Below are 25,023 nucleotides of genomic sequence, written 5' to 3' on the forward strand. Positions count from 1 at the left end.
CTCCTCCGTGGACCTGAGGGATACTTGAAGCAGAAATATCTGAACGTGCACGGTATGGTTCCGTCACGGCTGCAGAGGATCAGGGGGCCTGCGTGGCTTCTCCGGCGCGTGGGGAAAGGGCAAGTCCCTGTTCGGGCGCCATTATGTGGTAAATAAATAATTAATTACCGGTTCTATTTTTGACTGGATACAATATAAACAGATAGCTCAATAAATAAGAGTCAAGATACGAGGTAGCTAGAGTTGACAGGCTTTAATTAAGCATAAAGGACTGGAACAAGACAGCCTGTACGGGGATGGGATGGCAGGGCCCGACAGCTGCCGGGGCAGGATCTGAGAATGGCTAGTAACTTTTAATAACAGTGCACAATATTTATAGTTAAACAATAGCATTACAGTTAATACAGTAGGCGTAGCAGTGGGCGGAGTTCGTAGCAGTCGCGAAAGATAAGGCATAAAGTGGGTGTAACAAGAGGTGTGTACAGGGCGTATACATAGACATGTGATGTAAACGTAACAGAATATGTCATAAAAGGGGCGGAAACATGGAGGGGGCTACCTGAGCAGTTGGGACCTCTAACCTAGTGGTGCGCGCAAACTGACAATGACGTGTTACTAGGGAGAACTGGGGGGCTATGACTTCTGCGCTAGAAGAGGAGACGAAAGTCTGGAGTGTCAGAGCGACATGTACCCAGGCATATCTAGTATCTGTTGTTTAGAGAACATGTTGATAGAATCCAGAAGTTATCAGGGCAAAGGCTAACAGACACTAAGACTGGTGCATGCATTATTCTACATGTAGTGTGTGTGTGAGGAATATTCTATGAATATGAATACAGTATTTTCTTACATGGAGACATAAAGGCTAGACCATGACGGAAACTATTGATGCGATTCAGTAGCTTAGGAATGCAGAGAAGGAGGGCTGGACTGATAACTAGAATCATAACATACTCTTGGCAGACTAAGAGGCAGAGCCAGGCCGAGCCGGGCACTGTGAGGCATGAAAGTAAGCTAAGGGTCAGGGATACAGGTGGGGGCTGTATCGCTCCTCGGAGAGGGTTCAGGAGACAGGAGCTGAATCTGAGTCCGGGCCCTTTTGAGGCCTAGAAACGGGGATAATTCAATGAATTAACGTGCACACTGTAAAATGTGGCAACGTAGCTTTACATAGACCTGATATTCGTTGTATTCACGAGAACTGGAAACTGACATACTAGAGATGGACACAACTGTAATTGAGTCTTTAATCGATCAGAGGGGAATACATGCATATCGATCATGCACATATGACATAACATGGGGAACACGTAGGCACATATAACATGGCAAAATTTACTTTTCCACACAATAATGCAATTTCTTTCCAAGTTACGCAGCTCTTGCTGCACCGCCTCCCTCACTGCTATCGGTACATTCCTCACTTTATGTGACACTGGTGTGGCATCCATCTTGAGGATGATCTTTTGCGAAAACTTCTCCAATTTCCCGACCCTTCCGCCGAATACCTTGGGGAAGTCTCTCTTCCATTTCCTCATGTCTGGCCACCTTTCAGGTTCCGTCAACAGTACTTGCACTGCTCCACCAGGGTCCACCTTAATGCCTAAGTCTCCTTGGTCCATCCAGCCTAATGCTGATGGGCCTTTCTCCGTCACATATAGTTTGCAATCTGCGCTGCGTCCTCTGAATTCGAATGTCAGTGGACGGTATCCTGCTATGGGGATGCGGTTTCCCAGGTAGGTGACCGGTCTGATGTCCGGTGGTTCCAGATGCGGGCCTAAATGGGGCATGAATTTCTCTGTCTACACCGCTCTTTGTACCAAAGTGTACGGTGAACCTGAGTCTGCCACGATGCTTATCATTACTCCACCTATCAGCATGTCCAGCACAGGTTTGTTCGATCTCCTGGTGCCTACGCTCAAGACTTGTTCCTCAATGCACAGTACTTCATCCTGTTCCGCTTGGCTTCGTCCTTCCCCCTCTTCCTGGTCCATGTCGATGAATTTCACCGTGTTGCGGGCCATTTTTCTCCGACACACCTTTTCGTAATGTCCCATCACTCCACAGAACATGCACTTAGCCCAGAAGGCCGGGCACCTTTTGTCATTCGCCTCATGGGCCCAACTGCCACACCGGTAGCATGAAGTCTTACTTCCTTTCTTCTGCCTCCCCGGCTTTCCTTGCCACTTGTTGGGTCCTTTGTGGCTTGTACCAGTGTTCCTGCTCCCGACTTTTGGGTCTTCGTCCTCTATTCTGTTGACCATGGGCTTTGCCGCCATTTCCCTTTTCGCCGCATCCGCACATCTTCGTGCTAATTCTGCCTTCTTCACCATCGCAATCGCCTCTTTCAACGTGGTATCACCGCATGACCATAGCTTGTCCTGTACTGATTTCATTGTCGTGTGAATCACTATTTGGTCTTTGATGAAATCATCATGGAGTGTTCCAAACTGACACGTGGACGCCAACTTTTTTAATGCCGCTACATACTCATCGATAGATTTGCCCTGCTCTTGCTTCCACTGTTGGAAGTTGTACCGGTCTATCGACACACAAACCGCCAGTCGGTAATGTTCGTCGAGTTCTTCCAGGGCGTGGGCATACACATCGTCATCACTTGCTTGTCTCTGCTTGGGTACCAGGTTCTTAAACACTCTGATTCCCTCCGGGCCCAAGTTGTGTAGCAAGATTCTTCTTTTTCTGACGCTTGTGAAGGGCTCTTCATTTTCGTCCTCCAGGACTTCAATGTAATTTGTGATGTATTCCTTCCAAACCTCCCACTTCATTAGGGGTTCTCCCGGTTTTGGGAGGAATGGAACCGGCGCCGTCGCCGCGGATGATTGAGCGCACATGGTTTCCCGCCTTTTGGCGCAACACTCTGGGTCTTGGGGCTGCCTGGTGCGCTGTTCTCCTCTCCTTCGCCTGGCCGGGGCTGGGTGTCTCCCTCTTCACCACTATCTATGACTCCTGGATCCGCCAGTGCTACTATCCAGCCGGTTCTCCTGCAGGATGTGGCTCCTGTACTGTCCTGCCGTCCTTCTAGCATGTGGCAAGCCTCGGTGGTGCCCCTCGTACCTCAGTTCGTCGACCAATATGTATTGGCACAGGATACAACTGCCTCTGCCGCGCTCTGTGTTTTTCACTGCGTGATACCCTTCTTCTCCAGTGGTGCAGTGTGATGAGCAGGCCTCTGTAGCTTATGGTAGCACTATGGAGAGATGACCCAGGATCGTTTTTTCCTCTTATTCTTGTGGGTCCACGTTAGTTTCCTGTTCACCTCGTCGCCATTGTAAAGATGCACCTTATAATAATGACAGAGTCCTTTATGGTGATGAATAGGCATTTATTAATGAACTAATTTGGCACACAGAGCGCCGAGCGTGTTGCTTGCACACAGCTCCGGCGCCCGACTGATCGCGCTCAGGGACGCGTGATCTAAAGATGGCCGCCGTTCACGCCATGTCACCACGTAGCGGGAACGACTAGAGCGGCGACTCTACACCTATCACCAGACAATCCCAGTCTCTCTGACTCCTGCACAATCTTTGTCGAATCAGCTTTCTCCCTCTGTCACCGTTTTCCCTCCTTTCTCTTCCCCCTTCTTTCCCGCTTTGAGTTTTCTCCCTGTTATTCAGGGCCAAAGTGTGCTGAGGAAAAATAAGTACTCAAAAATAAGTGCAAGAGGGCCCCACCAGCAACCACAGGTTCAAAATAAGCACTGCAGATATCCACAAACCAGCCAGCTGATGTGAGCCCGCACATCCACCACGGCATTACGGGATCTACACTGGCTGCCTGTTCATCAGCGGATCCTTTTCAAAGCATCCTGTCTGGTTTTTAGAGCTTTGCATGGACAGGGCCCAGTTCTGCTGCAGAACTTATTCACATGGTACTCTACATCTCGGGGCCTACGCTCCTCCTCTGCGTGTCTGGTGACGGTTCCCAGAGTCCAGAGGATAAGGATGGGAGGCCGATCGTTTAGTTTTGCGGCCGCTAGACTTTGGAACTCTTTTCCGTTCTCGCTAAGGAGTCAGAGTGAATTCCTAGCCTTCAAGAGAGGGTTGAAAACCCACCTGTTTCCAAGAGCAGTGTGATTTCTGCATCAGTGGTTTCGGCTTGCTGAGTCAAAGCGCCAGGATACCCTCTGGGTGGCAGTGTAGCGCTATATAAGTATGCAAATACATACATACATACATACATCCACAGTAGGTCTATGCCTGCCTGCTGTTGGCATTCCTCAAATGTACATGGCAGCTGCAGCAAGAATTTGCTGCTGTCGAAGACATTCAAAGAGGAAACTCCTTATTCAGAATGCAAAATAGCACATGATTGATAAACATTCCAGTGATTCATGATGGGCCTGCATCAATAACTGTTTATGATTATACATATCCATAGTGACCTAAGACAATCTCCCACAGTGATTCCTGTGCGATGACTCCATGTCTGAAACGCACACCGCAATTAAATTACTCACTCACCCATTATTCTTTGAGATACACATGCTACACTTTATTACCTTTATTCCACCACTGTAGTTCGAACATTTGCACCCCGTCTTAAAAGCCCTCTAAAATTCACAGGTTTAAATGTATCTAACTTTCATGCAGCGCAAAGCAGCAGACACCCTGCTGCACTGTTTTGAGTGAAATGCGCCTTATCTATCAAGATATGGTGCATTCCTGTCCTCTGCCTGCGCTGACGCACAATTAGCAGCTTAGCACCATTGCACGCCCCCTTGCGCCATGGAGTTAGGGTGCCTGCATTAAGGGCAGGATTGTTTTTGCGTATTCCTCTTTCTACATATGCTGCTGAATTGAGCACACTTAGAAAGAGAAAACAACGAGAAGAAATAAAGATATTTCCCCTTGTTGAGCCTCTGGTGGAAAGGTGTAGAATTCCTAAGCATTTCCAGGTCTACTAGTATTGGTAAATCTCAGAATAACTCAGAACACATGGGTAGATGTGTGGGAACAGCCACGCTCCACCCATGTAATAACCCCACCACGTAGAGTAACATAAGGCAGTGACTGGCCCCACCTTGCGTTACTCCAGACTTACCAAGTCACACAGGGCCATGCAAAGTGGCTTGCGTGGCTTAGTAAATCCTATCTAGCCTTTACTTCGCTCTTGCGTGACCTTGCGTGGCACAATGTAGATGCAAAATTTGGATAAATCTGGCCTACAATTTAGAGGTTGACACAAGGAAGAACTAATGTAAATCAGTGGTTCTCCAAACCTGCCAAACTCGCGGTTCCATCTCTGTATTTAGAGGTGAGGGATCAGTGGGTTTTCCATGGTGGAGCGACAGCCGCAGTAGTCCATCTGCCACAGCGCAGCCAGCTTCAAAGAGTCCGAAGGACTGACCTATTTAGGCTGGACCAGCGTTTAATCTGAAGAATAAATGTTGGGTCCAAGGTTTGCTCTGAAGCCCACGGCCGGCGCTATTGAATGTCCGCGTAGGGAGCAGGAAGGCTACCTCACCTCATGCCTTATTAAATTCACCACCAGACGCTCCCTGCCCCTTTATCTCACTAGTGTGGTTCTTTTCGTTTCTGCTTACTCCTTTTGTCATGGTTTCTGTCTTCCTTTTTCTCTACCTTTCTTCCTTGTGTTTTTTCCCTCTTGATCTGAGTCAAAGTCTAATGAGGAAAAATAGGTGCCAGTCCTCTAAAAAGGGTGCTAGCTACCACCGGCTCAATTTATGCACTGGGTTGGCCTTCCACTGCATTTTTTTCCCGTCTGCAACCGCCAACCTGGTACGACGGGATGCTCAGGAAAATGAAACCAAGACCCTTAGGTACAAGGAAGAAAAAACTCCACATCTGGTTCTGGTCGCACTAACCTTGCCGCCTGCCAGTATTTCATTTTATTGTTAAAAGTGCTTCCTCTAGATCAGTGGGAGCAAGCTCACCAAAATGATTACTGCTGACTCAGCAAGAACTCTAACTGTGGTGAGTGGTCCTTTGCCAATAGGGCAGAAATTATTGCTTCCGAAGGTTAATTCCTTAGGTCTTGAAAAATTCCTTGCACCTCAAACACTATCTTTTCATTTTTTTTTTTGGGGAAATATGTTTTTATTGCAGGAAACAAATAGAATCACAGTATTGGCACCTGGTAAGTTATCTAAAACAATGTCGGCGGCAGTGGTAGAAGCTCTATACACGGCCATTCAGCCCACAACCCGGGGGTCGGGCGGCGTGTGCCACTAGTTTGCAGTGAATATCTCCCCGTTTCGGCAGGGTACAACAGGTGATAAGAATAAGTCTCTTCTGCTTTTCCAAACAACCCAAATGAAATACCCTCCCGTCCCCAAACAGTCCTACCCCCCCAGAGGAGTGAATTGTCAGTCTCGCTGGTACAGAACTCTGATGCTTGATGAAAGCGAATGGCGCTCCCTTTCCTCTTTCCCCCTCCCTCCTCCCCTCTCGTCATCGGCAGTCTATCGTATGGTCGAATAGTATGTGATAAGAGACTTAGTTCTCCTTATTGGGTATAACTCACCAATAGCATGTTATTGGGATCTAGGCTGTTCCTCATCGGCACTATCTGAGTCAGTATGTGTGTTATGGTCGCGCAGGGCCTGTACCAATGTCTCCCAGGCTTGCGCCGCCTCTAGTGCCCGCTCATCTCGTCGTCGCCTCGCCTGTTGGTATCTCAACGTGCTCTCACTCCCCGCCCACTTGAGAAGTTCATTGTGCCACTTAGTGCCTGTTGGACCAACTTGCGCCTTCCAGTGTCTGGTGATTTCTCGTTTGGCCAGAAGCAACCCTAAATCGATAAATTTACTAGTAATCTTATTTTTAGGGGTATGTGGAAACCAGTGTAGAATCCCTACAGCTGCATCCAACTGCAACGATCTTCCAGTCACTTCGGACAGCGTGTCTCCCACAATCAACCAGTAGGAGGTCAGCATAGAACAGGACCATAGCATGTGAAAAAGGTCCGCTCCGGCTGTCCTGCATCTAGGACAGGCTGCCGTCTCCAGGTCGAAATATTTCTGTAGTTTCTCCGGGGTCAAATAGGCTCTATGCAATATATAGAAGTGGACCAGTTGGAATCGGGCACTACGCGTGCCCTTCCAGGCCCGACGCAGCAGCTGGGCCCACGTGGCTTCCGGGATTTCCTTCCCTATGTCAGTTTCCCATCTGGCCTTAAGAACCGCTAGGGGGGTCAGTCTCTCATCTATCATTCTGGAATATAAGCATAACACTGCTTTAACCGTTCCCGCGGACATCATGACGTACTGACACGCCACCGACAGCTGTGGTTCCTCATGACCAGTTTTCCAGTGTGCCTGGAGTGCCCTTGTGACCGCCACGTGGAGCAAAAAATCGCCTCGAGGGACGTCGTAGCGGTCCAAAAGCACCTGGAAGGGCAGCAACGCCCCGTTCTCGTAGAGGTCACCTAGGGTCTGTACACCCACCTCCTCCCAAACTCCCAGTCGAGACCAGTCGCCGCCATGGGGCAATGCAGTGAGCATTCCCAGTGGGATCTCCGGGGCATAGGGTCGTGGCCTTCCCAGTTTGCGATGCACTCGGTTCCAGCACGAGCGTATGGTGCGTTCCTTCTGGGTGAGGTCCCTCAATTCGAGCCTCTGTTGCAGCGCAATATATGATAAGACATGTCTGGGTATGCCACTGCCCCGAGACTCTTCCGGGCCTCGAAACTCACGCGCCACCTCCTGGGTATAGGTTTGTAGCTGGGCAGCCAAATAGTACGTCTCAAAGTCGGGCGCCGCCAGCCCCCCTTCCGCCTTTGGTCTCAATAAGGTCCTGAGCGCCACTCTGCGACGGCCCGAGCCCCACAGGAACGCCACTATCATAGAGTCTAGGCCCGGGAAGCTAGATCTAGGGATCCAGATCGGGAGTGTCCGGAAGTAGTACAGTAGGCGGGGCAGTGCCACCATCTTCAGTAGTGCTATTCGTCCCGCCACTGAGAGGGGTAGGGTGGACCAAAAGGACATGCTACCTTTAAGCGCCCGGATGCCTCTCGAGATGTTACCCTCGAGTGTGGCAGCAGGGCGATGGTAAACATGCACCCCCAGGTACTTAAAACAAACAGGCTCCCATCGGATCTCTCTGTGAATGTCCGGCTGGGGACTGTCACTGTGGACCGGAAATAGGCAGGTCTTAGCCCAGTTTACCCGGAGTCCCGACACCTCACCAAAAGTCGTGAACACTGAATCAGCTCCGGCCAGGGCCGTCCTAGCGTCTTCAAGGAAAAGCAGTAGGTCGTCAGCATATAATGAAATCTACTGGTGGCCCAACGGAGTTTGCAACCCCCTGTAATGGGCCCCCGTGCGGATCGAAATAGCCAGCGGTTCTACTGCAAGGGCGAAATGCAATGGGGATAGCGAGCAGCCTTGTCTCGTGCCTCGTTCTACGGGGTATTGTTGAGAAATCAGCGGGCCCGATTTCACCCTAGCCACCGCCGAGGTATACAATACCGTGGTCCATCTCAGGAATCCCTCACCCAGGCCAAACCGCTCAAGGACCCTGTGGAGATAGATCCACTCCAGGCTGTCGAAGGCTTTCTCCAGGTCTATCGAGAGGATCATGGGATCGGGATCATGTGTGTGATCACCCTCTAATAGTCGAAACAAGCGTCGGATGTTCATCGTGGTATTACGCCTGGGGATGAAGCCCGCCTGGTCGGTATGTACTAGGGAACTCATGTGTTCCAGCAGTCGTGCGGCTAATATGCTGCTCAAGATCTTATAGTCGACCGTGAGCATTGAGAGCGGTCTATAAGATGCTGGCTCAGCGCCCTTGCGATCGGGTTTAAGTAGAGGTATCACCAGGGCCTCTCGCATCGAGCCCGGCAGGCGTCCCAAAGTCTTCGCTTCTTTGTAAACCCGTAGGAGTTTGGGGGCCAGGAGTTCTATGTATGTAGAATAAAACTCCACTGGGAGTCCATCAAGGCCCGGAGTTTTATTTCGCGCCATTTTTTTAATGGCACTTCTGATCTCTCCCAGCTCCACATCTCGACCCAGGTCCTTCGCCTGTTCCGGTTCCAGAGTGGGGATCGGCAGATCTCTCAGGAAGGTGTCCGTCGGGGTAGTATCCGGCGGTAAGCGACTGCGATACAGCATCTTATAGTAACTCCAGAAGCAATTAAGGATCTCGGGCTGAGTATAGACCTCTCTGTTCTCCGCAGTCCGCATGGCCACAGTGGGCGAGGTACGTCTCGTTGGGTTGGCAAGCCAAGCCAGTAGCGTACCCGATTTGTCGCCCTCAGCCAACGATCTAGTCAGGTAAGCTTTGTGGTCATAACTTCGCAGTCGCTCAACCTCTACGGCCACCGCTTCCTTTGCCGCCAGGGTCTGTTGTTGGAGCTCCGGGCGGCCAGGGCGGGTGATTTCCAGTTCGCGGAGGACTTGTTCAGCTCTAGCCAGATCCTCTAGGAGTACTCGGCGCACTCCAACTCTCTGCGTTATACAATAGCCTCTAACCACCACCTTAAAGGCGTCCCATTCCGTGGCTCTCTCAGCAGTCGTGCCCTCGTTTATCTCAAAGTATCCCGTGATCTTGTCCTCTAGGTCCCTGCGGAACACCTGGTCCTCCAGCAGTTCGGGTCGCAATTTCCAGGTTGGCACACAGGGGGTGCACTGGAGCCACCGGAGATCAATCAATAACGGATTGTGGTCGGAGATAGTCCTCGTCAGGTATTCAGACCGCACCGCCGAAGAAGCCACTACTCCCGACCCCAGCAGGCCATCTAGTCGCACATGTAACTCGTGCATACCGGAAAAATGGGAGTAGTCTCGGGTATGCGGGTGTTGTGCCCGCCAAATATCCGTCAGTCCCCACTTAGTCTGCCAGTCTAACCTGCCCCTGGCCACCCGATGTGTCGGGGAGTCCGGTTGGGGAGGATGAGATTTATCCAGGTGAACGTCGAGCACCGAGTTAAAGTCGCCCCCTAATAGGACGGGTCCCGAGAGGTAGCGGGCCAAGGAGCCCGACAACGCAGTTAGAAAGGCAAGCTGGTCCGTGTTAGGCGCGTAAATGCAGCAAATGTTTACATCTCTTCCCCCTAGTCTCCCTGCTATTGCGACGTACATACCCTCTGGATCCACAGTGTGACTATCTACCTGTAAGGGTACCCCCGCTTTTATCCATATTAGCGCGCCTCTTGCATAAGCTGAGTACGTGGTGTTGTATACTTGCCCTCGCCATCTACGCTGCAGCGCTAGTCCCTCAGATTTGGTGAGGTGTGTTTCCTGCAGTAGTGCAATCTGTATACCTCTGCGCACTAGATAAGCGTGGACTTTATGTCGTCTGGACATGGTGTGCAGGCCCGCACATTCCAGGTGATACATTTCAGAATTGAGAGATCAGCCATTGTCCCATGTCGCGTCTTCCTGTCTCTCCGAACACACTACAGGCATAGGCAAGCATCCAGTGAAATCCGTACCGACGACGAGTCCCCCCCTCAACAACAATAAATCAACTTGCAAACATGAATCCCCTCTCAACCCCCCCAGAACAGGTTCCAAATAGTACCATCTAGTCCCCATCCAAACTGTACCCTCCAAAAAACCCCCTCCTACTAACCTGACGGTAGCCACCGTAGGTGTGCCTTAAGGGCAATATGGGGGCCGAGCGTCGATGTGGGGTCCCCCCACTGCAAGCTGCAGTGCGATCGAGCCCTATAACATCAGGGTCTATATATGGAATCCCTGCAACCCTCCACGCAGTCAGTGAATTAACAGTTCCCCTGATGAGTCCCATCTCCCCCATGCATTTGCCCACCCCTCTGCCCCCCGACCAGAACTGGCTCACCCGAAAGTTTCATTGTTCATCAAGTAGATCTTCTGCTGTCTCTGGGGTGACCACCGGGAGCTTCACGCTATCTGTTTCAGAACCCTCCGTGTTCGAGTGGCCCCCACTATCTCCAGGTTCCGATTGTGCAGTTCCATGTTCTCCCTGAGGGCCAGAAATGGAAGAGACCATCTCCAGCGCACCACGCCGCTCCGCCTCAGTCTCTACCGTAGAGGGACGAGCAGTCCTGCCTCTGCGATGTCTGAACCTCTTAGGTTTCCGCTGTAGAATATCCTCCATCGTGGACTGGGAAGAGGTTCCAAAACCATCCTTGCCAGCCCTGTATAATTCAAGCCAACCACACGCATCGTCCGGGGTGTCAAAGAACTTGGTGGAATCGTCTATGATGATGCGGAGTCGTGCCGGAAAGAGTAGGGAGTACTGGATACCCTCAGCACGTAGTTCTCGTTTGACGGCTAGAAAGGAGGACCGACGTCTCTGCGTCTCGTAAGTATAGTCCGGGAAAATGTTCACACGGCTGTTGTCCACCTGATAAGGTCCCTTCTGCCTGGCGGCCTGCAGTAGGAAGTCTCTGTCGTGGAAATGGAGCAACCGCGCCACCACCGGACGGGGGGGTCGGCCCTGCAACGGCGGTTTGGCCGGAAACTCTGTGCGCACGTTGCAATGTATAGAAGGGGGACAGCCCCTCCGGCGCCACCGTCGTCCGTAGCCAATCTTCCAGAAACGCCACCATATCCCCACCTTCAATTTTTTCCGGAAGGCCCACTATCCGAATGTTATTTCTCCTGTTGCGCCCTTCTGCATCTTCCGCACGTTTCTCTAGGGCTTCTATTCGGGACAGAGCGTCCTTCACCGTGGCGTCCAAAGCTTTTTGCGCCGGTTCCAGGTGTCGCACCGAACCCTCCACCTCCTTCACCCTGTCCGAGAGCCTCCTGTGATCAGCTCGAAGCAATCCCAAGCCAGTCGCAACTTGAGCAATGTCTTCTCGGAGGGCCGATCTAGTCTCAGTGATCGCCAACAGGATTTTGTCAAGTTGCTCCTGAATATGTGGATTCCCTGGTCCTTCTAGGTGGAGGCGCTCTTCGTTGTCAGGCGGATCCACGTCAGAGGCGGTCTGGGCGCCTCCCTTAGGCCCCCTCGGTTTACCCATGGTTCGCAGGGTCTACGGGAGGGTCGTAACAGGAGCGGGGGACGATCAAGCCGGGGGTCGTCGTCGATGCGGCGCAGCCGCCAGATACGGCGTCGCTCAGCAGTCCGTTCCCCCCTGGCCACCAGCAGTCTCCCGAGAAGAGCAGGTCCCCAGATGGCGGTCAAGATGAGTGTCCGCCGGTAGGCCAGTCCGGGACCAAAGGGCAGAGCGCAACGTCGGCGGTTCAAATGCACCCCACTTCGTCAAAGTGTTGAACAGACGTATGCTCCCAGCCCCAGCGTCAGGGGCAGGGGAGGCCTCGGACAGGCGCGCAGAAAGCCCGGGGAGCAGCGTGCCCCCAGAGCGCCCCCGGCCTCCACCTCGTTATTCAGCTTCCCAGTGGAGTACCTCGGCACCACGCAGTGTGTCCCTTGCAGCTTTGGGGTGATGGGGCCGTTTCACAGAGCTCAATGGTGACCCCAGAGCGGTCCCCCCTCCGTCAAATCAGGGGCCAGAGCGAGAGCGGCGGGCCGCCTCGGCAACCTCTGTGCGGCAAGGAACGAGCCGCTTCTCCTCCTCCCCTCGTAGCACCTCAGCACCAACTTGTGGCAGCGGACCGGGGCCTTCCACGGCCGGTCACCGGGCGTCCCCTGTCCCCTCAGGGGTCGTTCCTCAGCGAAGCGCCATGGCGCCATTCATTGCGTCCTTGCTTCAGGGGGGTGGCGAGGGCGCTCCCCAGTTTCCCCTCAGCGCCTCCAGAGCGGTCCGCTCTCCCGTAAGCTGGGAGCCAGGTTCAGTGCCTCGGGCCTCCACGGCAGCCCCCGCACGGTGACGAACAGGCCGATCCGCCCCTCCCCCACGCAGCTCCTCACCAACGTCTCGCGGCAGCGGACCGGGGTTCTCCCCGTCCGGCCGCCGGGCGTCTTTATCCCCCCCCTAGGGGTCATCAGGGGGCAGGATGTATGGTGTCTCCCCAGTGGGGGAAGGATCGCCTGTCCCGCTGGGGGTGTCGGGGCGTCTGTCGCCGTCGGGTCCCCGGCCGTCTCCGAGGCAGTCAAAGTGAAGCGGGCGCCATCTTGGCCTCCGCCGCGCAGTCCTCTCGCTCCGTCCTTTCCCCGTCCCAGAGACCGCCACGGACCTCCAACCGCGTTGAGAGGTGTCCGGGTCACAGGGGATTTCTTTGTAGGGTTCGGGTTTCCCAGGGAGCCCCCGGGAGCAGGATTAATGAAGGCTCGATCGCGGAGCCGAGACGCTAGGCGACCTCCACCATCGGCGCTCAAGCCACGCCCAAACACTATCTTTTCATATTACTCACATTACACACCTGCCCGGGTGCTTACAGTGCACTCCGGTATTTCTCACTAACAGTAACCCATTAATACAAATGTTCCCTCTAATTTTTCTTTCTTATGTGTGGCAATAGAATGTTGATGTGAACTCTTTTATTGCCTTTGTGCGCAACTGAGTGATGAGATGTGCAACAAGGCAAGTCGATCCGCTACCACTTATAGGTAAATAACAAGCATTGGCACTATTAATAGGCCTTGCTTTTAATTTAAAGTGACTTCTTGGTCACTAATTGGTTTAAGCACTGAATAAGTCATCACACATGCACCCTGTCAATCATCCTTGCACTTGTGCATCCATAAATTGCTTAGGGCCATATGTATGAAAATCTTCTTTTGCGATTCTCAAATAGCGATTTTTTGTGAATCGCTATTTGAGAATCGCACAACACTATGTATGTAGGATTTGCAAATAATTTTGCGAATCCTACATATTCCTAAATTGCGATTCACAATTAAGGAATCCTTCCCCATTCATTCCTGGGAAGACATTCTCAATTTGCAATTCTCAATTAGAGAATCGCAAATTGAGAATGCAATTTCAAGGGTGCCAGGGTGTCAAAAGGACACCCTATTGCACCCCTGAAATGTGCATGTGTGCACATGTGGCACACATACATGCCCTAGGGGCATGTATGTGTGCCACATGGCACTTTGAAAAATGCAAAAAAGTGTATTTTTCAGAGAAATCGCAAATTACCACCAACTTGAAGTTGGTGGTAATTTGCGATTCCTTAAGGCCAAATTGCACTTTTCTGTGCTTCTTACATTGCATTCAAGGAATCGCAATTTGTGATTCCTCAAATGCAATTGAAAAATAGGGAATTGCACATTTTGAGATTCCTTATTTTGCAAGGCAGTTTTCCTTTCATACATACCACTGAACCCAAATGCGATTGCAATTTGGAATGATACATATGGCCCTTATTCATTCTTTCATTCACCAACTTACACAACCACAATATAGCACATACACAAATTGAGCCACATTTGCAAGATAAATTGAAAGAATAAAAGTAGAAAAAATATAACATGCTATCGGCTAAAATGGCAGACATTTGTGTGCAATAATAAAGTTAAACAAAGCAGCTCATTTCTTGCCCTCTGTTTGTGCCTTCTCCGCCCATTTCTTACCCTCTTTTTGCCTTTTCTGCCCATTTCTTGCCCTCTGTTTCTGACTTCACTGCTCGTATCTTGCCCTCTTTTTGCCTTTTCTGCTCGTTACTTGCCCTCGGTTTGTGTCTTCCCTGCTCATTTCTTGCCCTATTTTTGCCTTTTCTGCTCAACTATTCACTTCTGTTTGTGCCTTCTCTGCTTGTTTCTTACCCTCTTTTTGTCTTTTCTGATCGTTTCTTGCCCTCGGTTTGTGCCTTCTCTGCTCATTTCTTGCTCTCTTTTTGCCTTTCTGCTCAATTCTTGACCTCCGTTTGTGCCTTCTCTGCTTGTTTCTTACCCTCTTTTTGGGTTTCGCCTGCCGAAGGCTGCGCTCTGCGCAGCTCTTCAGCGCAGGTGAAATCCTATGTCGTCAATAAGGACTCCTGGAACGTCCCACGGCTCTCATTGGTTAGCTCCATAAATGGAGGCTAGCCATTGAGTGCCGGATCTGTCCATCAAGGCTGGACCAGATTCGGGGGCGTTCCGGAGATTTTTTCCCAGGGCGGAGTTACGTTTTTTCCGTTCCCTCCCCTTTCACTGAAAGTGAATGCCGTCCGTGTCCTCTCCCGCCCCCTCCCGCCGTCCGTGTCCTCTCCCGCCCCCCTCCCGCCGTTTGTGTCCTCTCCCGCCCCCTCCCGCACCCTCCCCCGCCCCCTGTGTCCTCGAATGGATCTCCCGCCCCCTCCCGCCGTTTGTGTCCTCTCCCGCCCCCTCCCGCACCCTCCCCCGCCCCCTGTGTCCTCGAATGGAAGGAATCTCTCTGAGGGAGTGAGTAATTTCAGGTCCCGCCCCCCTCCCGCCGTTTGTGTCCTCTCCCGCCCCCTCCCGCACCCTCCCCCGCCCCCTGTGTCCTCGAATGGATCTCCCGCCCCCTCCCGCCGTTTGTGTCCTCTCCCGCCCCCTCCCGCACCCTCCCCCGCCCCCTGTGTCCTCGAATGGAAGGAATCTCTCTGAGGGAGTGAGTAATTCCAGGAAATTAACCCGCCGCTCACAACTCAGCACATTCCGGAAGCATAACAACAGAGCGGGCCTCACCCCCAGAGAGCGGGGTGCGCGGGAGCCTACACCCGATCCTTAACCCGGTAAGAGAACGCACGCAGTATTCACCGTGGTGACTCTTGTATTCTCTATTTCGTTACAGAGCTAGGGGTTGTCTGTGGGGTCCGCTGGGGCCCAGAGATGACCCAGATCTTGGACCACTCTCCTCGTAGGCCGCTGTACCGCCGCAGACATTGGGAGGTCCACTCTCCTCGTAGGCCGCTGTACCGCCGCAGACATTGGGAGGTCCACTCTCCTCGTAGGCCGCTGTACCGCCGCAGACATTGGGAGGTGGGCCGGGCGAGTGGGGGGTGAGGGTACTGGCCTCGACCTTTCCACTGGTGGCTTCCACTTTGCCCTGACGTAGGGGAGAACGGACGCCGAGCCTTGCCAGCCCTTTAAGGGTTGCAGGAGGTCGGTTTCGAGACACGTGGTGCGGCCTGGGTGTGCCCGGGTTAGTGGTGGAGGCACATCTCCGCAGTACACACATTCATCTTAGTTAGTGGTAAGTGCTGTTTTACTATGTTTGGAACCCGTAAAGTGAAGGCCTCGTAATTATCTCTACTGCTAGCCCCTTGATGGATATGCAGCAGTTAGACGAACCCCCTGAGCCATTTCACCAGTTGGAGCACGCCCACTCCTGTGTAACCCGTTTTACTAGTTGATCAAATGCGATAAATGTAACCCCCCCCCCCCCATGAGACGGCCAGGATTTCCTAGTTCAATGCGTGCAGTCAACTGTCTGCTCGTGTTTATTTTAGGAATATGATCGTCTGCATACAGGCCCTTTCAAAGTTGAGTGCAGCTAGTTATTCCTGGGCAGCGTCTCTACATTTTATGCAAATCCGGAATTCTAGCGACTTGTTGAGGCTTTCCTGGTGAGCAGACTTCCCTCGGTGGAGTGACAGGGCACTTGACACAGTAAAGGGGAAGTGTCGCCCAACGGTTTTATTTTCGGTAAAAAGCTTACCAAAGTGACTGCAGGTATCTTAGTTTAAAAAGTACGTATTCGTATACCATTTTTTGATTTTTTTTTTAAAGCAAGGTTCCATTTTGGCTGTCGGTCTCTGGTTGAACCAGTGATGCCCCTCGGAAGGGTGGGGCAGGTCGCTTACAGTCTGAACTGGAGGTGGCCTTGTCTTCTTATTAACCTCCGTCTATTACAGGGACTTGAACCTCAACTCACGGTACTAGTAATGTTGACCCCTGCGCCGCTGTCATGTTTTAGACCCTGGTCAACCAATTCCGCCGCTGCCTATATGGCCCGTTCATCTGAACTCATTCCGTCCTTATGTGCAGGCCTCACCCTAACCTTATACTCGCCAATCAACTCGCCGTCACTTAAAGGGCGTCACCTTCTTTGAATCTTCGCCCCGGCGGGGCCTACCTACACTCTGCTGCTGTTATTGCATGCCAAGATGTATACATTGCACCTCTCAGCCTCTACAGAGCGAGAACATCTTGCTCCAAAAAAGAGAAAACTCTTGCTCCAGGGGCCTCCAACCTATTCTGTAGCAAGACCTACTTTTATTAAATGAAAATCATCGTGAGCTATTAACAACTTTGTCACAGTGACCCCATCATATATGATTACTTTAGGGGCCACGTTATGCAGGCTTACCAACAGTGATCCATTCCATGCATCAAGAGGGTTACCAGCAGTACTGTAAAAAAAAAAAAAAATTGTCAATTTGGAACGCTTTTACATAGCTAATACATAACCGGCATAGCTGCAATGCCTGATCATCAACGTAAAACTGTCAGTAATATGTCTCCCAATCGCCCCACGATTTATCACTCCAACATCTGCTTTAAATATATTTTGGAACGCCAACCATTTACTCCAGCTGTCAGCTTATGAGTTCTGAAAATACACACATTTTTGTCTCAAATACACGTTTTTATTTTGGTTTCCACATATTCACCCAACCAAAAGCTTCAAATTGAGTAGGCTGGGCAACACACAGGAGAGCTACTTACAGATAGCTGGAGAGTAGGAAGGCTGGAGAGTAGGAAGTGTGCAGAGTAGGGAGTGTGCAGAGTAGGGAGTGTGCAGAGTAGGGAGTGTGCGGAGTAGGGAGTGTGCAGAGTAGGGAGTGTGCAGAGTAGGGAGTGTGCAGAGTAGGGAGTGTGCAGAGTAGGGAGTGTGCAGAGTAGGGAGTGTGCAGAGTAGGGAGTGTGCAGAGTAGGGAGTGTGCAGAGTAGGGAGTGTGCAGAGTGACTAGGGAGTGCAGAGTGACTAGGGAGTGCAGAGTGACTAGGGAGTGCAGAGTGACTAGGGAGAGCTAGGGAGTGCAGAGTGACTGCCGAGATTAAGCTAATGGCAATGTAAATGACAATGCCATTTATTTATGTTTTCAAAACCAACACATAAATACAAATTTTGTCATTTACAATGCCAATAGCTCTAACTTTTCCAAAGGCGAAACCATTGCATTGTAAATGCTTGTTGTCTTTTCTGATCGTTTCTTGCCCTCTTTTTACCTTTTCTGTTCACTTCTTGCCCTCTGTTTCTGCCTTCTCTGCTCATTTCTCACCCTCTGTTTGCCTTTACTGCTTATTTATTTATTTATTATGGAATTTTATAAAGCGCTTAGTTACGCTCTCCGGCGTGTCCCTGCGCTAAGAGTGAGCATGTGGGAGGGTGGAGAGTTTAAGGCAGTGCTAGGCGAAAAAGATGTGTTTTGAGGGCTCTGCGGAATTTGGCCTCAGAGGGTTCAAGGCGTAGTTCAGTAGGTAGCAGGTTCCAGTTCTTGGCTGCGAGGAGTCTGAACGATCTGCCCCCCATACGAGCTCTACGGATTTTGGGGACAGCGGCCAGACCAGTGCCAGAGGATCTAAGTATCCGCTCTGACCTGTAGGGGATGATGAGACAGTTTAGGGGGGCGGGTGCTCTACCTCCCAAGATGCGATGGCATATGCAAAGAGCTTTAAATTTAATCCTTTCACGGATCGGCAGCCAGTAAAGGGACTTTAGAGCAGCTTTAGAGGACGTTCGCCTAGGGAGCCTTAGCACCAGCCGGGCTGTAGCATTCTGCAATACCTGGAGACGGTTGAGACTGCTGGCCGTAATGCCCAGGTAAAAGAGATTGGCATAATCGAGTCTCGATGTGACCAAGGCATGCACAAGGGTCTGTCTGTCTCCAACAGGGAGCATGTCAAGGACCTTACTTCTTGCTCTCTGTTTTGCTTTTTTTTGCTCGTCTCTTGCCCTCTTCCTGCCGTTTTCCTCCTCCCGCTGCCCAGCGCCCCTCCTTCCCCACAGGACACCTTCCCTGGTGGAGTTCAGAAACAAACTCTAAACTTGGCTTTTTGACAGAGGCCTTGCATCCCAGCTTCCAGATATCCTTAGGGGTGACAGCGATGCACACTAAAAATGCTGAGTGATTGATCGCTTCAAATAAAGATACTTTAGGTTATGATTGTTTAAAAAATGTTGATTTGCAACGTTTCTAATGGAGGTGAGTGGGAGAACTTGGTGAACTGGTTTGTGGGCAAAGGCCTATTGTTTGGGAAATCCACTGCCAGTCCTTGCTTTCTGGCGCACGTTCCGAAGTACTTGACGTTTGTTTTTATTATCAGATAAATAATATTACAAAATCAGTCCTCAAATGCCCCTAAATGCCATATGACCTTTTAAGTACTTAGTGCCTGTGCAAGTATTTTCAGTGGCCACTTAGAGTGTACTCTCTGCTAAGCCTAAAATGTTTGCCCTATTTGTTCATCTTTTACTTTGTCATGTGTATACAGTTGGCAATACCCTGCTTCGCTAATAAAAGATATTAAAAGGGCACCCACTTGTTCCTAATCTGTCTGGGGCCCCAAAAACCCTAGACCTAGCCCTGCTGCTGTGTGTGTAATCGCTGCCTAAGTGTCAATGACACAAACTGCAGAGCTCCTGGCATTTTTGAGAAGTGGAATGAAAAACTAACATATTGAGCAGTTTCAGGCGGGAGACACGAATGTGAATGGCAAAACCCAAAAGTGGAGTGGTGCACCATCCATATAAGTAAAGAGAGTTATTTTCAATAAGTCTTCTAGTCTTTGTTAAGTTGTCTTAAGCAATCCTTTATTGCAAAAATCCAAATGTAGGAAATTCTCAGCCAATGCGTTTCGTTCATAACAATGAACTTCTTCAGGGCATATGTATTTGAGGCTTCTGAGTAGGCGTAAGCATGTACAAAAAAGGCTGCAAGAGCCTCCTTGATAAGGGCCAGCCTGCGGTAAAATCTGTAGAAAAAGTGAAAGCAACCGTCAGCTCCGTCGGTCTGTGTGGTCAGTAGGTGAGCATTTTAGGAGACACTGCATATGTAACTGACTAACAATAACAACTGAAGGTGTTGTATTGAATGGAAGCATCTTACAAACAGTAAAAGCACATGTGAAGCCAGTGATCCCACATAGTGCAAAAAATAGAGAAAAAATAGAGAAGAACTAGAGAAATCAGGAGGTGGCCTGGTCGAAGGCATTGATGTAAGGTGCAGCACGCTGGTGAAGAGCGTTTAACAACTCACTGCAGAGGTGAATGGGCAACAAAAATAGCAGAGGCTGCTGAACTGAGACCAACCACCATGCTGACTGATAAGACCTCAGACAAGCATGTGTGACACCACAGCCAGACACAGAAGGAGAAAACAAAAGGTTGAGGCAGCTCTGTCAAGTACCACGCATCAGGCGTTAGACTAACGCATTTCAGTGAGGTGATCCACATCACCGCACTGAAATGCAAAGTCAAGCATTATTGCGCCTCAGCTGCAAAGCTGAGAGCGCTGCTATAATTATAAAGCACCATACAAGCTGCAGTGGCGGCGCCCGGTGGGCGCTGCTGCCGGCAAACTAAGGGTGCTCTTTGGCTGAGCTATAGCTTAGTTCAGCTCTACAGAGTGGTGTGCTACAATGTTACAAAGTTACAAATACACCAAAGTGCCGCGATATCCCTGACGTCAGAGGCGGACGGGTCAGAGCCCAATTGCTACCTAGTGTCTTGATTGGCAAGTGACTTTAGGCGGGCCTGGCTCCAGCTTCCTGAAGCGGGAGCGGGTGGGCCGCCATGCAGATCAAAGTTGGCTGATGGAGCAATCGTGATACCGTCCCCATGGCTGACTGCCGCAAACAATAATGGCTTACTTTTAGTAGCTTGCACACCTGCGGTATCCGGCAGCTGCTACCGGACCCGGCCCCACCGGGGCCATCATGGATACATGTGTGTAATCAGGGCTGAGCAGAGAATCATTGCCGCAGGACTGAACCAGTCAGTCCACGGTACTCAGCATAATCATTGCTTATGGCCAGCGGGGCCACCAATTGACATTGTCCGTGTTCCCAGTCAGGTCAGTGTTTATTTTATATGGATATATCCTCATGGCCAGTGTTCCACTGCGCCTTGGGTGTCTCTCTGTGGAGCCCTGGGAGAGTGGTTATCTGAAGCTGTTTGTGGCCTGTGTTATTTCTTGATCAAGGAGCCCCCCGCCCCGTTTCTTGACAACACCAGGTCTCTCCTCCTCACATGCAGAGGGAAAAAAGTCATAAGCCGCATATGAAGGTGGAATCTTCACTTAGTTAAACCCGAAACCCTCAGTCTGCACGGCCGGCCAGATCAGCTATCACAGCACAGCAAACCATTTCCCATAGGGATCAAATATTTATTAGAACGTCTTGTAAAATAGCGTAGGCTGTGTCTGGTTTAATCTTGGTGCCCAATTAAATGACACAGTTTACTTTCGATTTATTAGGGCATCTTCCTAAAATACAAAGAATTTCAAGCAATTATTCTAATGGAAATGGACAGTGCAAACATAGGTGAACTGCTCACCCAGTTTACGTGTAAAGTGTGGATCATGTCAATCACAGTGCCTTCCCATAAAGTACAGCTGCCTGCTTAGTTGTGACCTAAATGCGTGTCTTCCACTCTCAGCTTTCGAATGCAGCTGTGCTTACTGCTCATGTCACTGTGTGTGAGTCTGCGAGTCACGCAGCTTTCAGTGTGCCTTATCTTTTATCTGCAATTTTGGCTAGAGTCTGATAAAGCGAAGTTGTTTATATTTCTTACGTTTTGCAGCAGTTTACTTAGTTTCTTGTTGCTCAAATGGGTGATCTTTCTGATATTTATGTGTTGCTCTTGTCTTCATTGATTGATTTTGCTCACGATAAACTGAATTAGTTTAGGAAACAATAACACCTGTTATATAGAGACGTGAGAAGCACCAAAAGTGCAGTGAAAAATGCTATATAAAAATCAACGTATTATTATGAGTTCTCTAGCAAAGCACATTTAACTAGTTTCCTTTTCAATGTTGTAGGATGCTATATTTTTTATTGGATCTAAAAAATAAGTATGGTGTTGCATCTTAAATACATGGGCTTTCACACCGCTCTACTTCTTAATGCCAAACCAGTAAAATTAATCACATACGAAAACGAACACGCAGGCATCATTTTCAGATCAGTCGGGCGACAAAAAAAAACGTATCTGATACAGCATGTAATGCTATCGCTATCTGTTACATGAGAGCGATTTAGCAATACAAAATTTTTGGATCGATATAGATTTTTGGGTATAGTGGATAAAAATCTTTAGTTTTAGTTTCTGAATGTAATCGATTTCGGTTAAGGGCACCGCTGTCCTGATTAACGGCAGTCTAATGATATTTTACACCTCCTTTTACTTCACTTTAAAAGCTTGAAAGATTTCTCATATACTTTCAGCAAAAAATATTCTCAATTTTATTTATAATGAAATTCTCAGTGTCACTCAGTCATTGAAATACACTCATAATTACTCTAAAATTACGAAGATGTCACACATGGCAATCTGAAACCTTGGCAGCTATGTGGAGGAGCCAGAAGTCCGTGGACTTTGCAAACGGGACTCAGGTTGCAGAGAATGCTCTGGGAATTCTCTCCTGCTGTTTAATGACTGCGGTGCAGGCATTTAAATGTCCCCTATTAGCATTTCTAAAGATGAAAAACAAGTCTTTAGAAATGCATTTGGAAGCGCAGCAGCATCACCATGAGCCACACTTCAGAGGCTCCACTGAAGTCTTTACTGAATGCGTGGAATCCTTTGTAGTGCGCGCTGATTGTTGGTGTCTGCGCGGAGGGAAACCTAGGTGTGCGCGCCCGCTCAGGCGCACAGTTTAAAGGGAACCATGGTACATACTGCATATGATTAAAACTGAAACAATACTTCACAATCTCTATACCCTTACACTGTGCTCCTTTGTTTCCAATGATATCACCTTAAACCATGTTTTTCTTAAGCTTTCTCCTATCATGGTCATGCTATTGGTTTTGTACCCACAAACTACCCCTTTAATATCTTCTGCATTCTTCTCTCCTCTAGGGCTGGTCTGAAGGAAAACGATGTAATCATCAGCATCAACGGAAAGACGGTGGTATCATCCAATGATGTCACAGATGCCATCAGGAAGGATGGTACCCTGAATATGGTGGTGCGTCGAGGAAATGAGGATGTGGCACTGACGGTGGTGCCAGTGGAGATCAACCCATAGGTTGTGTCAGATTTTATCTCACATTCAAGGACCTGGTTCCTCTCTTCATATTACTCAGGGCTGGTGCCGGCAACAGCAAACTTGACCTGCATTAAGGCTTCCTCAGGGGCAGGGCCTGGAATGGCAATGGAACTGAATTAGGGAATGGAAAAAAAGAAGCAGAGGTGGGTAAGGTATGGGCATACATTGGTGTAGTAATGGAGTTTAGTCTAGGGACATGTATGCTTGTAGTGAAAGAGTTCAGTATGAACTTGCATGGGTGTAATATTGAGTGGACTTTACAATGGGGCATACTTTGATTCAATGTTTTATTAGGGGGCCCTTTAAGGGAGTAGTAAAGTGGCCTATTGCAGAAGGGTTGGTGTGGTCTACCAAGCATTATTAACATGGGTGGCCACACATGGGTCCACTGTTGGAAGACTGGTAGTAGCAGGCATGGGAATATGAAAGAGTGGGTAGACATGGGTCAAGTTAGGGAGGCTGACATAGGGCCGTAGTGCGGGCTTTAGGGTGGGCTGTAAATTGGTAGAAATAGGTGCCGCAAAGGAGGACTGCGAGCGGGCACGCAGACCCCATGCCTTGGTGGATAGACAATTGTGCTTCTCAACTGGATTTCATCCACGCTCTGCAATCTCTGCCGGATGCCAAACTAGCCTCACTTTTCATATGATTATCTCACATACTCCGCAGAATTGTCAGCAAATGTTACTGGTAACACAAAATAAAATTTGCTATGAAGATGAAAGACAGACTCTGCCTCTTGCTGGAAGTGACTGGGGTGATGCAGGGGGAGGAATCTCTACGCTGTTGTAACCTGAGCATGCTAGAAGCGGGGAGGCTACTTGGGGTAATGCAGGCAGTCTCTCCTCTGAGTACATATAACCACATTTTGAACTATGTGTGAACAACTCTTTCAGAATCTTACAAAATCACTGATTTACAAGGTGTAGGATATCTGGAGTCCAGACACGCTTTATTACCACCTGCCACTGGGCATCATTTCACTTGAATGAGCTGGACTAACCGTCCTCACACTGAGCTCCCTATTCTACAGCCACATGGAAAGAGTGACCAGTTTGCAGTCTGTTAGGCATCTTCCAGCACTCCATGGAAATATAACTTAAAGGCAATTGTGTGTAGGAATACCAAGCACAAAAATATTGCGCAGCAAAAGTATCATGGCAGGTTATCGACTACTAAAATACAGCGAAACATGAAGGTAATTATAAATAGGGTAGTATTGAATTGTCAATTTTTTGACTCCACGTCTACATACCTGTGATGTATATATACATCACACAGTTTTATATATATCTATCTATATCTATCTATCTATCTATCTATCTATCTATCTATATATATATATATATATATATATATATATATATATATATATATATATATATATAAGCTCCAACACACCATATCGTGAGTCACTCTCAGGGCGGGTGCCGCGTAGCGCGATGGTGTTCGCGTCCCATATGACAGCTCCAATTTCCCAAAATACCCAGCCGGGTTTGTAGAAACAACAGCACTCACACGGGCAACAGCAATCTTATAGCAGGGCGGTTTATTTACAAAAGGCAAACAAACGCGTTTCGGGACTAGAAATCCCTTCGTCCGTGTTATCATTTGGGCGCCAAACTTTTTTTCTTTTTAAACACTGTTCATGCCCGCTATTGACATAAACAAAGGACTGATGCATTGCGTCTATAGGGCGCGCCATCTTTGAACGCCTTACATCTTACACATTTCGTCTTTATGGCTACATACAAAGCAATATTTCTGTTGTGTGAAAAAAACGTCAATCAAGACATCAGTGTAATAACACTTAGACACATCTCGCCGTGTATCGGCATGTTTCAATTCATATTTAGGATCATTTCATTCCCACAATTGGCCTTATACCTGAGAAACAACGCATTACTAAGAATGCACAATTAAAGCAAAACATCGCTGTCTTTATAAATAACACTATATTAGACAAATCTTGCCGTGGATCGGCATTTGCAACCTAAAATCAGGTTGCATAATTCTCGGGTCACAGGCCATAGAATCAA

The 25,023-nt window shown here is 49.4% G+C and overlaps 1 protein-coding gene across 1 annotated transcript in view; it reads left to right on the top strand.

Annotated features, from left to right (window-relative positions):
• The window catches only part of HTRA1 (HtrA serine peptidase 1), a 325,350-nt gene extending 301,642 nt beyond the window's left edge, over positions 1 to 23,708 (top strand). The window contains exon 9 of the mRNA XM_078643951.1: positions 22,795 to 23,708. Coding sequence (XP_078500077.1) covers positions 22,795 to 22,963 — 169 coding nt within the window. The 3' untranslated portion in view covers positions 22,964 to 23,708. The remainder of the gene's footprint in view (positions 1 to 22,794) is intronic.
• Positions 23,709 to 25,023: the final 1,315 nt, after the last annotated feature.

Source organism: Lissotriton helveticus, chromosome 5_1 (genome assembly GCF_964261635.1).
Source record: "Lissotriton helveticus chromosome 5_1, aLisHel1.1, whole genome shotgun sequence".
Lineage (NCBI taxonomy): Eukaryota > Metazoa > Chordata > Amphibia > Caudata > Salamandridae > Lissotriton > Lissotriton helveticus.